This window comes from Dendropsophus ebraccatus, chromosome 3 (genome assembly GCF_027789765.1).
Source record: "Dendropsophus ebraccatus isolate aDenEbr1 chromosome 3, aDenEbr1.pat, whole genome shotgun sequence".
NCBI lineage: Eukaryota > Metazoa > Chordata > Amphibia > Anura > Hylidae > Dendropsophus > Dendropsophus ebraccatus.
In genome coordinates, this window is record NC_091456.1 from 134,486,524 (window position 1) to 134,499,301 (window position 12,778).

The 12,778-nt window shown below is 46.2% G+C and overlaps 1 protein-coding gene across 1 annotated transcript in view; it reads right to left on the minus strand.

Annotated features, from left to right (window-relative positions):
- Positions 1–415: 415 nt before the first annotated feature.
- Positions 416–12,778, minus strand: part of SREK1IP1 (SREK1 interacting protein 1) — a 51,370-nt gene continuing 39,007 nt past the window's right edge. The window contains exon 5 of the mRNA XM_069962721.1: positions 416–805. Coding sequence (XP_069818822.1) covers positions 619–805 — 187 coding nt within the window. The 3' untranslated portion in view covers positions 416–618. The remainder of the gene's footprint in view (positions 806–12,778) is intronic.

The window sequence follows — 12,778 nt, forward strand, 5'->3', positions numbered from 1 at the left end:
ATCACGACTACTGCCAACTATCAGAAAATTTCCTGGGAACCGCAACATAGGACTCAAACTGGAAAAAGTCCCGGCCTGTCTAGAAGATTCCCTAGAGTCTGAACCCTAGTCTAGGCAGTGCCAACCTGATTGTTGCTAATGAATCAACATCTCGGATGAGAAATTTAACAGAGCCCGGATTTAGCATTAGAAAACTTCTTCAACAGAATGGCGGGAAAGGTCCATTTGTCCGAAGAACTATGAATAGTCTTAATCAAGCCACAAGGTTATTCTATAGACTGTAATCTCTTTGTTTGTACATTAGAATTCAGCTGTTTATCTACACCACAATCTGGGGACTATAATTCATGGTGTGAAGCTGAGCTGGCTACACTGAATTAACAGCCACTAATGAACTACTAAAATACAGGAATAATACAGTAAATTGATTTCTTTATTTTTTTTTTCTGGAAAACATAAAAATAAATGGCATGAAGTAATAACTCTGCTGAGGTACTGTATATGCAAAATCATTTTAACAGTCTTTATATTTCATTGTGAGCAGCTCTAAGTGAAGTTTTTATAGAAAACATAATTTTGCATATAGATGGAAAGCACAGGACGGTGCTTAGAGTAGGATCAGTCACTACTGGAGGACTCAGAACTGCTGGATGATGAAGAGGAGGAAGAGTGACGTTCTCGTTTCCCTTTCTTTTTGCCTTTCTTGTGGTGTTTTGCTTTCTTTGATTTGCTTTTCACTTTTTTATGACTTTTCTTCTTTTTTGCTTTCGGGCTGTCTTCACTTGAGTCGCTGGAGGAGTGGGATCTGCAATGAATCAGAACATGTTAATAATGGCTGCTTAAATAAAGTACTGGAAAATCAATGCATTCACAGCAATTACTTTTCGAGGGCTTTGTTCAGCTCACAAACTAACGTTTAGCCGTGATGATCTCTAAACAGTCAGAAAGAAAAAACAGAATTCTACATAAAAGGGCTGATTTACTAATGTTCTTCTGTCAGACAATTATTGGTTTTGTGTCCATTTTCCTTGCCGGTTTACTATTCCCCCTTATTTACTAGTCGTATACAATACACAAATCCCTGAAACCCAACTAACTGGGCAGTTTTTGTCCAAAAGCCCCAAAATGTAGGTGTGTCCTTTAACCCCTTCAGAACCAGGCTAATTTGCGTTTTTTTCCTCCATTTGCTTAAAAGGCCATAGCAGTTGCATTTTTAGGCTGCGTTCACACTACGTATATTTCAGTCAGTATATTTCAGTCTGTATTGCAACCAAAACCAGGAGTGAATTAAAAACACAGAAAGGATCTGTTCACATAATGGTGAAATTGAGTGGATGGCCGCCATATAACAGTAAATAACTGCCATTATTTCAATACAACAGCCGTTGTTTTAAAATAACAGCAAATATTTGCCATTAAATGGCGGCCATCCACTCAATTTCAACATTGTGTGAACAGAGCCTGTCTGTGTTTTTAATCCACTCCTGGTTTTGGTTGCAATACTGACTGAAATATACTGCCTGAAATATACATATACTGACTGAAATATACGTAGTGTGAACGCAGCCTTACACCTACAGACCCACATGAGCCCTTATTTTTTGCGTCACTAATTGTACTTTGCAATGACAGGCTGAATTTTTGCATAAAATATGCTGCGAAATCAGAAAAAAATTATATGCACGGCGAAATTGAAAAAAAAAAAAAACTTTAGGGGGGGGCTTCGTTTTTACGCCGTGTGTCCTATGGAAAAACTGACATGTTATGTATGTTCAAGTCGTTACGATTACAAAGATATGTAACATGTATAACTTTTATTGTATCTGATGGCCTGTAAAAAATTCAAACCATTGTTAACAAATATATGTTCCTTAAAATCGCTCCATTCCCAGGCTTATAACGCTTTTATCCTTTGGTCTATGGGGCTGTGGGAGGTGTCATTTCTTGCGCCATGATGTGTTTTTTCTATCGGTACCTTGACTGCGCATATGTGATTTTTGATTGCTTTTTATTACAATATTTGTGGATTTGATGTGATTAAAAATGCACAATTTTGCACTTTGGGACGTTTACCGTGCGAGATCAGGAATGCGATAAATTAATATTTTGGGTGATTACGCACGCGGCAATACCAAACATGTTTATTTATTTATTTTTATTTATAAAATGGGAAAAGGGGGGTGATTCTGACTTATTAGGGGAGGGGGCTTTTTATTAATAATGACACTTTATTTTTTAACATTTAGGGTACAAACTTGGCGTATTTGCTGCGTGAATCAGTCTTAAAAATAAGCAGGCAAAACGCAGGTTGGCTTTATACGATTGTTCTGCGTTAAAATACGCAATTGCGTATTTTTGAAGCGTGAAGCTTGTTGTTAGCAAAGCATCAGTTGTTAACAACCTGTGCGAAAAACGCATGTAGCTTCACGCTTCAAAAATATGCAATTGCGTATTTTAACGCAGAACAATCGTATAAAGCCAACCTGCGTTTTGCCTGCTTATTTTTAAGACTGATTCACGCAGCAAATACGTCAAGTGGGTTTGTACCCTTACACTTATACTAGAAGCCCCCATGGGAGACTTCTAGTATAAGTGCACTGATCCCTCATTCAGATCTATGCTGCATAGATATGCAGCATAGATCGATGAGATCGGCATTCGTTTGTTTCCGGCTACTGCAGCCGGAAGCAACCGAATGCCGAGTCGGGATCAGCGCCATTACAGCACAGGCCCCGGCCAGGATCAGTCACGGAGATCGCTCCTCCGTGATAACATGGGGGAGCGATCTCTCCACTAGACACCAGGGAAGAGCTGCTCTGAAGTCTTCAGATGCAGCTGTCAACTTTGACAGCTGCATCTGAAGACTTAATTAGTGGGCACGGTGATCGGACCGTGCCCGCTAATAGCCACGGCCCCGGGCTACATGCGGCAACCCGGGACCGCGGTGGTTCAGAGCGGCACCCAGGCCCCGCTCCGAACGCCCCCACCCGCGTGAGGACGTACAGTTACAACCTCGTGCGGGAAAGGGTTAAAACCCACCATCACCAACAAGTTTATTAAGCAAACAGACATTTTTTGACAGGTTTTCCATTCTAAAAATAAGACACTACTAGTGTGGTGGGATTTACTAATAAATTTATCTGTTACTTATAAAAAGTTTGGGAAAGTAAAGGCTGTATTATACGGCACAGTGTTCTAGGGGACGCGAGCACCAATCTGTCAGTTCAGGGATTGCTTCCCCCTCATAACCTGCTTGCTGCTTATGCTATTACCATATTTTCCGGCGTATAAGGTGACTGGGCGTATAAGACGACCCGTGACTCTGAAGAATTGAAGACTTTGAAGAATTTGAAGACCCGTGAAGATTGTCAGGGGTTCGCCTTATACACCGAAAAATGTTAACCCCTGCCTGACCGCAGCAGGGTTAACTGAAGCAAAATAAAAACAAACAAACATTTAACCCACCTGAGGCCCGTTCCTGGCCTCTGCGCACCTCCCGTAAACTTGGTTAGTACAGTGGGGGAATAGCCCTGAATGCCCATGGTTGGCCTAGAGGCTTAAAGTTGAGTTTTAAGCCTCCAGGCCAACCATAGGCATTCAGGGCTATTCCCCCACTGTACTAACCAATTAAACATGCCTCCTGAACTAGACTGGGATCTCTCCCCCACCCCCTCGTCCTGTACCGACGTACACTACCTGCGAGCTTTGGGAGAAAGAGAGCCACTTGAAGTTCCCGAAGCCTCTCTCATTCTTCCGGCAGCCAAGTGTCTCCAAGCCTTTCCGGCTGCCCGGGAGAGGTTCGGCAAACTCCGTCTCCGGTAGTGTACGTCACACTGCTTGCGGCGGGAACGGTACGGGAGGCACATGGAGACTGGGAACCCGCCCTAGGTGAGTTAAATGTTTGTTTTTTTTTGTTTTTTTTTATAGTGGTCGTCCCATACGGTGGGGATGTGGCCATTTCTGAGCCCCCCCACAGTATGGGGCGACCATACCCGGTGTAGAATAGATTTTTCGGGGTTAAAAAGTCGTCTTATACGCCGGAAAATACGGTACATAGACATAAATGGAAAAAGGTTTTGCCAGCTCACCTCTCCTGTGAAGATTCTCTTGTCTGCACGGATCCACTTCAATGTTAAGTGATGTGGCACTCAATAGTAGTAAACAAACGATCCAGCAGACTTGAATGTGGCAAAAAAGTTTCACATCCCATTTATTAATCATTAATCACCACATGGTACACTTGTACACAGTCCCCCAGCACAAAAAACGCGTATGTGCGGTATTTGCACTCTTACTCTTCGCTGTCTTTACTCTAATGAGCCGTGATATAAATACATATAGCACAATACAATACATAATGCACTCCCACCTACCACACGTGCAGACTACATCTAATCAGTATCTAAAATTCACTGGCTTGCTGTGGAAAAAGACACTTAACCCTATTCATACTAGTTGATATATTAATCATATGACAATGCATAAAATAATACATAGAATACCATCAAAAGGATACATAATTACACTCTAATAAATGCAGCAGAGAGATATATTCTAATAATGTAAAAATAGTTCTCTTAGTAAATTTAAACCCAATGGGGCATATGTATTTAGTTTGAACATCCAATATGCCTCTCTGCTTTTCAATCTTGACTGAATGTTTCCCCCTCTTGATGATTTCAATGTCTTTTCTATAGCTATTACCTGAAAAAATTCAGTTGAGCCCTGATGTTCATCTACAATGTGTTTCGTTGCTCCTGATAAGCCCCTGGTTGTAACATGTTGGATATCATATAGATGTTCATTTATTCTTGTTAAAATTTTCTACTTGTGCACCCCATGACGTATTTGTCACACTGCATGCATGCTATAAGATAAAACCACATTCTGACTATTACAATTCAAAAAGCTACGAATTTCACATTCCGTTTTATGTTGTGTGTCAGTAAAGGTTTTGCATTGCATAGCATGTGAACATGTTTTACATGGGGTGCCTCCACACTTAAAAAAGCCTTTGGTTTCCAGCCAAATCACTTCCCAATGTACGAGCCCTTCGTGAAACTATGTTTATCCCTTGTGCTAGTACTTTATCCAATATGTTGTCCTCCTTTAGAATATATAAATTTTGATTGATAATAGATTTTTTTTTATTAAATTGGGGACTATACTGTAATAGGGATGTCACGATACCATAATTTTGAGTTCGATACCGATATCAACTTTATTATTTCGATACTCGATACCAATTCGATACTCTATGAAGTTTTGGGAAAAAAAACTTTAAAAATACAAATATAATGCCCCCCTGCCCAGACGGCAGATATAATGCAGCATATTTTTATTTATGTGACTTTTAAATCACTTTTTAAAAAATATTTTACAGTATGGATAATTATGCATGTAATGATGCCAAATAGTTTTTTTTTTACTTTTTTGAAAAAAGGGAAAAGGGTGGGAGATTATTAGAACCTTTATTATGATTTTTTTAAAATTTTGAACACTTTTTTTTTCACAATTTTTAATTTCCCTCTACCTCCCAGCATAACTCCTTGTGCACGAGGACAACTCCCAACATACAGTACTTCCTTTTGCACAAGGAGGTATGCTGGGAATTGCTGTGCACAAGAACTTATGCTGGGAGTTGCTGTGCACAAGAATTTATGCTGGGAGTAGTTGTTGTGTCAGTTAGCTGCTGCTGCTGCTGCTGCACAACTGAAACTCCCAGCATATCTCCTTGGGCACTACAACTCCCAGCATACCTCCTTGTGCAAAAGGAAGTATGTTGGGAGTTGTACTGCTCAAGAAGGCATTGCACTGTATCTTATTTGCCCATATCAGATTATTTGCTAATAGTTTCTCTATAATTATGGATTAATGGACCTGCTGGATGTAGTAGTCTTATCTCAGCCTGACCCTCAGCACTCCAGGAGCCATAAAGAGTCTCTCCAGTCTGGTTCTAGCCAGCACCCCCCCTGGTAGAGCATTGTGGCCCTTGTGCACCAGCAGCTCCACCACCATAGGAGCCTTGTGCACACTCCTGTTCCGCAGTCTCTGGGACAGCTTCTCCATGACTGAGGGGGACAAGCTCCATAGCAGTCCTGGGGCAGCACTCGTGTATATTCACCCCCCCCCCCAGGGCCACATCCTTCTGCAAATCTACAGTGTCGCAGCTGTCAGCCCTTAAGTGTGCACAGGAACCAAAAAAGCAGACCTGCTCTTCCACTACCACGGCTCTTAGCTTTACCGGCTTCCTAGGACTCAGCCCCTGGACTCGGACATGCAGTTTCCCATCCCCCAGTGAGGAGGCACTGACAGGTATACTGGGCGGCGCACACTATGTACAGTCCGTGCTCTCCACAGCCCTGCCGCAGCATAGCGACCTGCTACTAAACTAAGCATCACTCTGCATGAACTAGCTTCATCGTGCGATCCGCCGCTGCACCAGGTGGAGGGGGGGTTTGCATTGGTTCGGGTGTCATTGTATGGGAATGCATTGTATGGTAATGCTTAAATGCCTGCTGCCCGCGGCTCAGGAGGGCAGCATGTACACAGTAAAATAGCCGGCACTAGCAATCGCTAAGTGCCGGCTATTTGAATTTGGCGCGGCCGAGAGCGGAGGGTAGGCGGTCAGCAGAGGTGACACTAGGGGGCTGTGGGCGGCACAGAGAACATGGCCGGCGCTCAGATAGCCGCTCACTGTGTTCTCTGCGCTACACTTTATGTTAAACTGCACTATTTGGCAGTTCAACATAAAGTATCAATACCAGGAAATCCAGGTACCGAAACGTTTTTATGCCCGGAATATCGATAGTAGAATCAATATTTCGGTGCATCGTGCATCACTATACTGTAATACAAGCGTAGGTTTTCTGGGTTCATTTATTTTTTGCTGTCTGTTTGATCCATCATGCAGACGTTTCCCTCTGTTCTTATTATGCACCTTCCTCTCCGCATGACGGATCATCCAGTCTGCATACCCTCGTGCTTTTAATCTCTGCTTACACACATCTTTTTCTTCCCTATAAGCTATCTCCGAACTGCAATTTCTGCGCATGCGTGTAATTTCACTCGTAGGTATAGCCCACAAAGTGTGCCTAGGGTGGCAACTAGACGCATGCAATGTTGTATTCCCTGATATAGGTTTACGATGAGTTTGTGTATGAATTTCTGTGCCAGGTATGCCTTCTAATTCAAGATCAAGAAATACTACTTTACTTTTATGCGAATAAAAGGTGAACTGTAATCCCCATGGATTGTTGTTAGCATATTTCACAAATTCATTGATCTGATCCAGCTGACCATACCAAATGATCAGCAGATCATCTATGAATCTGGCGGATCATAGGATCTGGGAATGAAATGGATTTTTCTCATTATAATAATAATAATAATAATAATAATTTTTATTTATATAGCCCCAACAGATTCCGCAGCACTTTACAATTCTGGGGTACATACATAGACAAAAAATAGACATTACAGAGAGATACATATAATTATCCATACATGAGGAGTGAGGTCCTTGCTCGCATGCATGAGCTTACACACTATCAGGAGGCGGTGCGAGCAGGCCTGTTATTAGAGTTCATGCTGCCCTAGGCACTTTGCATGCTGAGGCCCCCCCCCCGGCACTGGCAGGTTACGTGCATGGTATATACCCTGGCCCTTGTGTGCCGCTCTGCTTGATGCCCACTATTCTCATCAAACAGACGTGATTGAGAAAGGAAGGAGGCCGGGGATGTCTTAGTTTGGGGCCCGCTTCTATCCAGTGTCGGACTTGGGTACCTGAGGCGCACCAGAGGAAATGATCCTTGGGGCCCACCAATATAGAACCAGTGAGACACGACATGCTGAGCCACTCCTCTCCTGGATTTATCTGTATCTGTGACAAATCCCTACATTTATACAGCTCTCAGGGTATGCTGAGAGTTGCAGTTTCTCAGTGGACAACCCTATAATAAATCATGGTGTGCAGAGTCTCCTGGTGGCAGCAATCTGTGGGTGACAACCATCCGCCCTGAAGGTCCATCAATACATCTGTCTACACTGTACTACAACTCCCAGCATATCCTGAGGGCTGCAGACAGTCAGTAAATGCTGGGAGTTGTAGTTCCTGCAGCTGTTGTAGTTGGGTCCTAGGTGCATTATACACTGGATGCTTTGTGGGAGATCAGAATACATAGATCTGTGGGGGCTCAGTTCCGGGAAGTAACCCCAGAACATCACTAATAGGGGATAGAACAAAAACATCTCCCCCTATCCCCTATTAGGGATGTTCTGGGGTCACTTCCCGGAACTGAGCCCCCACAGATCAATGTATTCTTATATGCCACAAAGCATCCAGTGTATAATGCACCTAGGACCCAACTACAACAGCTGCAGGCCCTACAACCCTCTATACCTGCAGTCTGCAGCCCTCGGGATATGCTGGGAGTTGTAGTGCCTGCAGCTGTTGTAGCTGGGTCCTATACACTGGATGCTTTGTGGCATATAAGAATACATAGATCTGTGGGGTCAGTGCAGGGACAAGACCCCAGAACATCACTAATAGGGGATAGGGGGAGATGTTTTTGTTCTATCCCCTATTAGTGATATTCTGGGGTCACTTCCCTGCACTGACTCCACAGATCTATGTATTCTTATATGCCACAAAGCATCCAGTGTATAGGACCCAACTACAACAGATGCAGGTACTACAACTCCCAGCATATCCTGAGGGCTGCAGACTGTCAGTAAATGCTGGGTGTTGTAGTGCCTGCAGCTGTTGTAGTTTGGTCCTAGGTGCATTATACACTGGATTCTTTGTGGCATATAAGAATACATAGATCTGTGGGGGCTCAGTGCAGGGAAGTGACCCCAGAACATCACTAATAGGGGATAGAACAAAAACATCTCCCCTATCCCCTATTAGTGATGTTCTGGGGTCACTTCCCTACACTGAGCCCCCACAGATCTCTGTATTCTTATATGTCACCCAAGGCCCAACTACAACAGCTGCAGGCACTACAACACCCAGCATTTACTGACAGTCTGCAGCCCCCTAGCAGGTCTGCTAGTACCTGCATCTGTTGTAGTTGGCTCCTAGTTTAAAAGTTTGCACTAGTGTACTGTAGTGACCGCGGGGCTGTGTCAGTACACTACCGCAAACAATACACTGACCCATTTAGACCCCAATGGTACCCAGGCTCTGCACACTATAGAAGTGATTACAGTGCAGTTACTAATGACTCACAGGTGATGTCTTCTCCGATTGCCGTCGCTCACTTTTTGCTTTCTTCTCCATCTGGCGCAGCATCATGAAGACTTCTCCGACCACAACTCGTCTGCAGGCGGGCAGCTGGGGGTGACTGGGGAAGGGAGGCAGCTGGGGGGGATTGGGGAAGGAAGGCAGCTCAGAGGGATTCGGGAAGGGAGGCAGCTGGGGGGGGGGGACTGGGGAAGGGAGGCAGCTGGGGGGGGAGACTGGGGAAGGGAGGAAGCTGGGGGGGAGACTGGGGAAGGGAGGCAGCTGGGGGGGGGAGACTGGTGAAGGGAGGCAGCTGGGGGGGGGGGGAGACTGGGGAAGGGAGGCAGCTGGGGGAGACAGGGGGGAAAAGCTGGGGTGACGGAAAGGGGAAGCAGCTGGGGGTTGCAGGGGCAGGGCAGGGGGAACCGCTTGGGTGGCAGGGAGAGGATGGGGGCAGCTGGGGTGGCAGGGGAGAAGCTGGAGTGGAAGGGGGAGAAGATGGGGGGCAGGGGGACAAGCTGTGGGGACAAGGGGAGAAGAGGCAGCAGCTGGGGGGCAGGGGAGAAGCTTGGGGCACAGGCAGGGGGAGCAGACGGGGCACAGGCAGGGGGAGCAGATGGGGAAAGGGGGAGCAGATGGGGGACACAGGCAGGGTGAGCAGATAGGGGGCACAGTCAGGGGGAGCAGATGGGGGAAGGGGGAGCAGATGGGGGGCACAGGCAGGGGGAGCAGATGGGGAAGCAGATGGGGGGCACAGGCAGGGGGAGCAGATGGGGGAAGGGGGAGCAGATGGGGGGCACAGGCAGGGGGAGCAGATAGAGGCCAAAGGCAGGGGGAGAAGCTGGGGGGCGAGAGGGAACAGCCAGGGGCACAGGCAGACTGGTCAGGTCCCCCCAAAGGAGCTTCGGGGAGTCCGGGGTGAGCTCCTTCCGGGACACACGCTTCTATCTCAGGCCGGCAGCTCACCCCTGCAGCCCCGCGGTGCCTGAACTTCTTCCTGCTGCAGCGCACTTGACGTCATCGCGCTGAGCAGGAAGAAGTTCGGGCACCGCGGGGCTGCAGGGGTGAGCTGCCGCCCTGAGATAGAAGCAGCGTGTGCCGGAAGGAGCTCGCCCCCCCCCCACCTGCATGCACAGGTCTAGGTGCTTAAATGCTTGGCGTGTGTGTGGGGGGGGGGGGGGGGGGGGGAGGTTGAAGGTAGCAGTTAAAATTAGGGAACCTGGTAAGCCTGCTTGAACAGATAAGTTTTGAGGGCACGTTTGAAACTTTGTGTATTAGAGGTGAGCCTGACAGTCTTGGGTAATGCATTCCATAGAACTGGTACAGCTCGGGTGAAGTTTTGGAGACGGGAGTGAGAGGTGCGGATTAAGGTGGATGTTAGTCGTAAGTCATTAGAGGAGCGTAAGGCACGGGTAGGGCGGTAGACAGAGATGAGGGAGGAGATGTATGGAGGTGCAGCACTGTGGAGAGCTTTATGGGTGAGCAGGAGGACTTTATATTGTATCCTGTGTTTAATAGGGAGCCAGTGTAGTGACTGCCACAGGGGGAGGCATCTGTATAGCGACTGGACAGGGAGATGAGCCTTGCCGCTGTATTAAGAATGGACTGGAGAGAGGAGAGTTTAGAGGAAGGAAGGCCGATTAGTAAGGAATTGCAGTAGTCTAGACGGGAATGGATCAGAGCAACAATGAGAGTTTTAGCAGATTCGACCGTAAGGAAGGGACGGATTTTAGAGATGTTTTTTAGATGCAGATTACAGGAACGTGAAAGAGATTTAATATGAGGAGTGAAAGAGAGATCCGAGTCAAATATAACCACAAGGCAGCGGGCTTGTTGTGTAGGGGTTATGGTTGCATCACAGACAGAGATGGAGATGTCAGGTGGCGGGTGGTTAGCAGAGGGAGGGAATACAAGCAGCTCCCTCGTCCTTGAGGCCGATAGAGTGGAGCGTGGAGAGGAGGAGCTGGTGGTCTACAGTGTCAAAAGCTGCAGATAGGTCCAGGAGAATGAGAAGTGAATGGTTACCTTTAGATTTGGCGGAGAGATCATTAAAGACTTTAGTAAGAGCAGTTTCTGTAGAATGGTGAGGACGGAAACCAGATTGTAGGGGGTCAAGGAGAGAGTTGTCAAGAGAGGTAGCAGGTTAGGCGGGAGTAGACCAGACGTTCCAAGAGTTTGGAGATAAAAGGAAGATTAAAGACAGGTAAAAAGTTGGCAGCACAGGAGGGGTCTAGAGAGGGTTTTTTCAGTAATAGAGTGATGGTGGAGTGTTTGAAAGTCGAGGGGAAGATGCCAGAGGAGAGGGAGAGGTTGAAGATTTTAGTAAGGTAGGTAGTGACAACAGGAGAGAGACTGGACAAGGTGTGAGGGAATAGGGTCACTAGGGCAGGTGGTGGGACGAGAGGAGGAGAGGAGTCTGGAGACTTCCTCCTCTGTCACTGGCTCAAAGGCTGAGAGGGATGAGGAGGAACAGTGAGAGGGAATAGGATTAATATTACTTGGGGACTGGGAGATGATCTCCTGGCGGATTGTGTCTATTTTGTCCTTGAAGTAGTTGGCTAAGTCTTCAGCACAGAGGTTAGTGATGGGTGTCTGAACTTTGGGTTTAAGGAGAGAGTTAAGGGTATCAAAGAGGCATTTTGGGTTATGGGAAAGAGAAGAGATAAGAGTGGTGAAGTAGGATTGCTTAGCAGAGTGAAGAGCTGAGTAGTAGCTTCTAAGCATGAACTTGTAACGTAGAAGGTTGGCTGTTGTCTTGGATTTCCTCCACAGACGTTCAGCACACCTAGAACACAGTCTAAGAAAACGAGTTCTGGATGTGTGCCAGGGTTGTGGCCATCGGTCTGTTTGGGGTATAGGCGGTGCAAGTTTGTCCAGGGTCGTTTTGAGGGTGTCGTGGTATTGTTTGGCAGCCAAATTAGGACAGGAGAGGGAAGAGATGGAGGGCAATGATGACTGTACGGTATCTAGCAATTGTTGGGTGTCTATAGCACGTAAGTTCCTATATGTGAGTGAGGTCGGGGTGTCCAGAGGAGGACGAGAATTTGTTATGATAAAGGAGAGGAAGTTGTGGTCAGAGAGGTCAGTGGTTAAGTTAGTAAAGTGGGAAACTGGGCAAAGTCTGGAGAAGACCAGGTCCAGGGTATTCCCACCCTTGTGGGTGGGAGAGTTAGATTGCCGAGAGGCCAAGGGGGAGGTTAGAGAAAGAAACTGAGCGGCTGATGGGGAGATTGGGTTGTTAATTGGGATGTTAAAATCGCCCATGATTAAAGCAGGAATATCGGAAGATAGAAAGTAAGGAAGCCAGGTAGAGAAGTGATCATTATAAATGAATTCACTCTCCCAATAGGACATCGTAAGATTGGCGATCGATGGGGAATATTTCGCCCCCATCGAAACTCCACTCTTCTGGAGATAGAATTTGTCTTGACATAAAAAGAAATTATGGTTCATCAGGAACCAAGCAGCATCCTTCATGAAGTTTTTAGATCTTCTCCATAGGGGCTATGTGTGTCAAGATGGTATGTAAGTGCCCCCATTGCTAGTGCATGT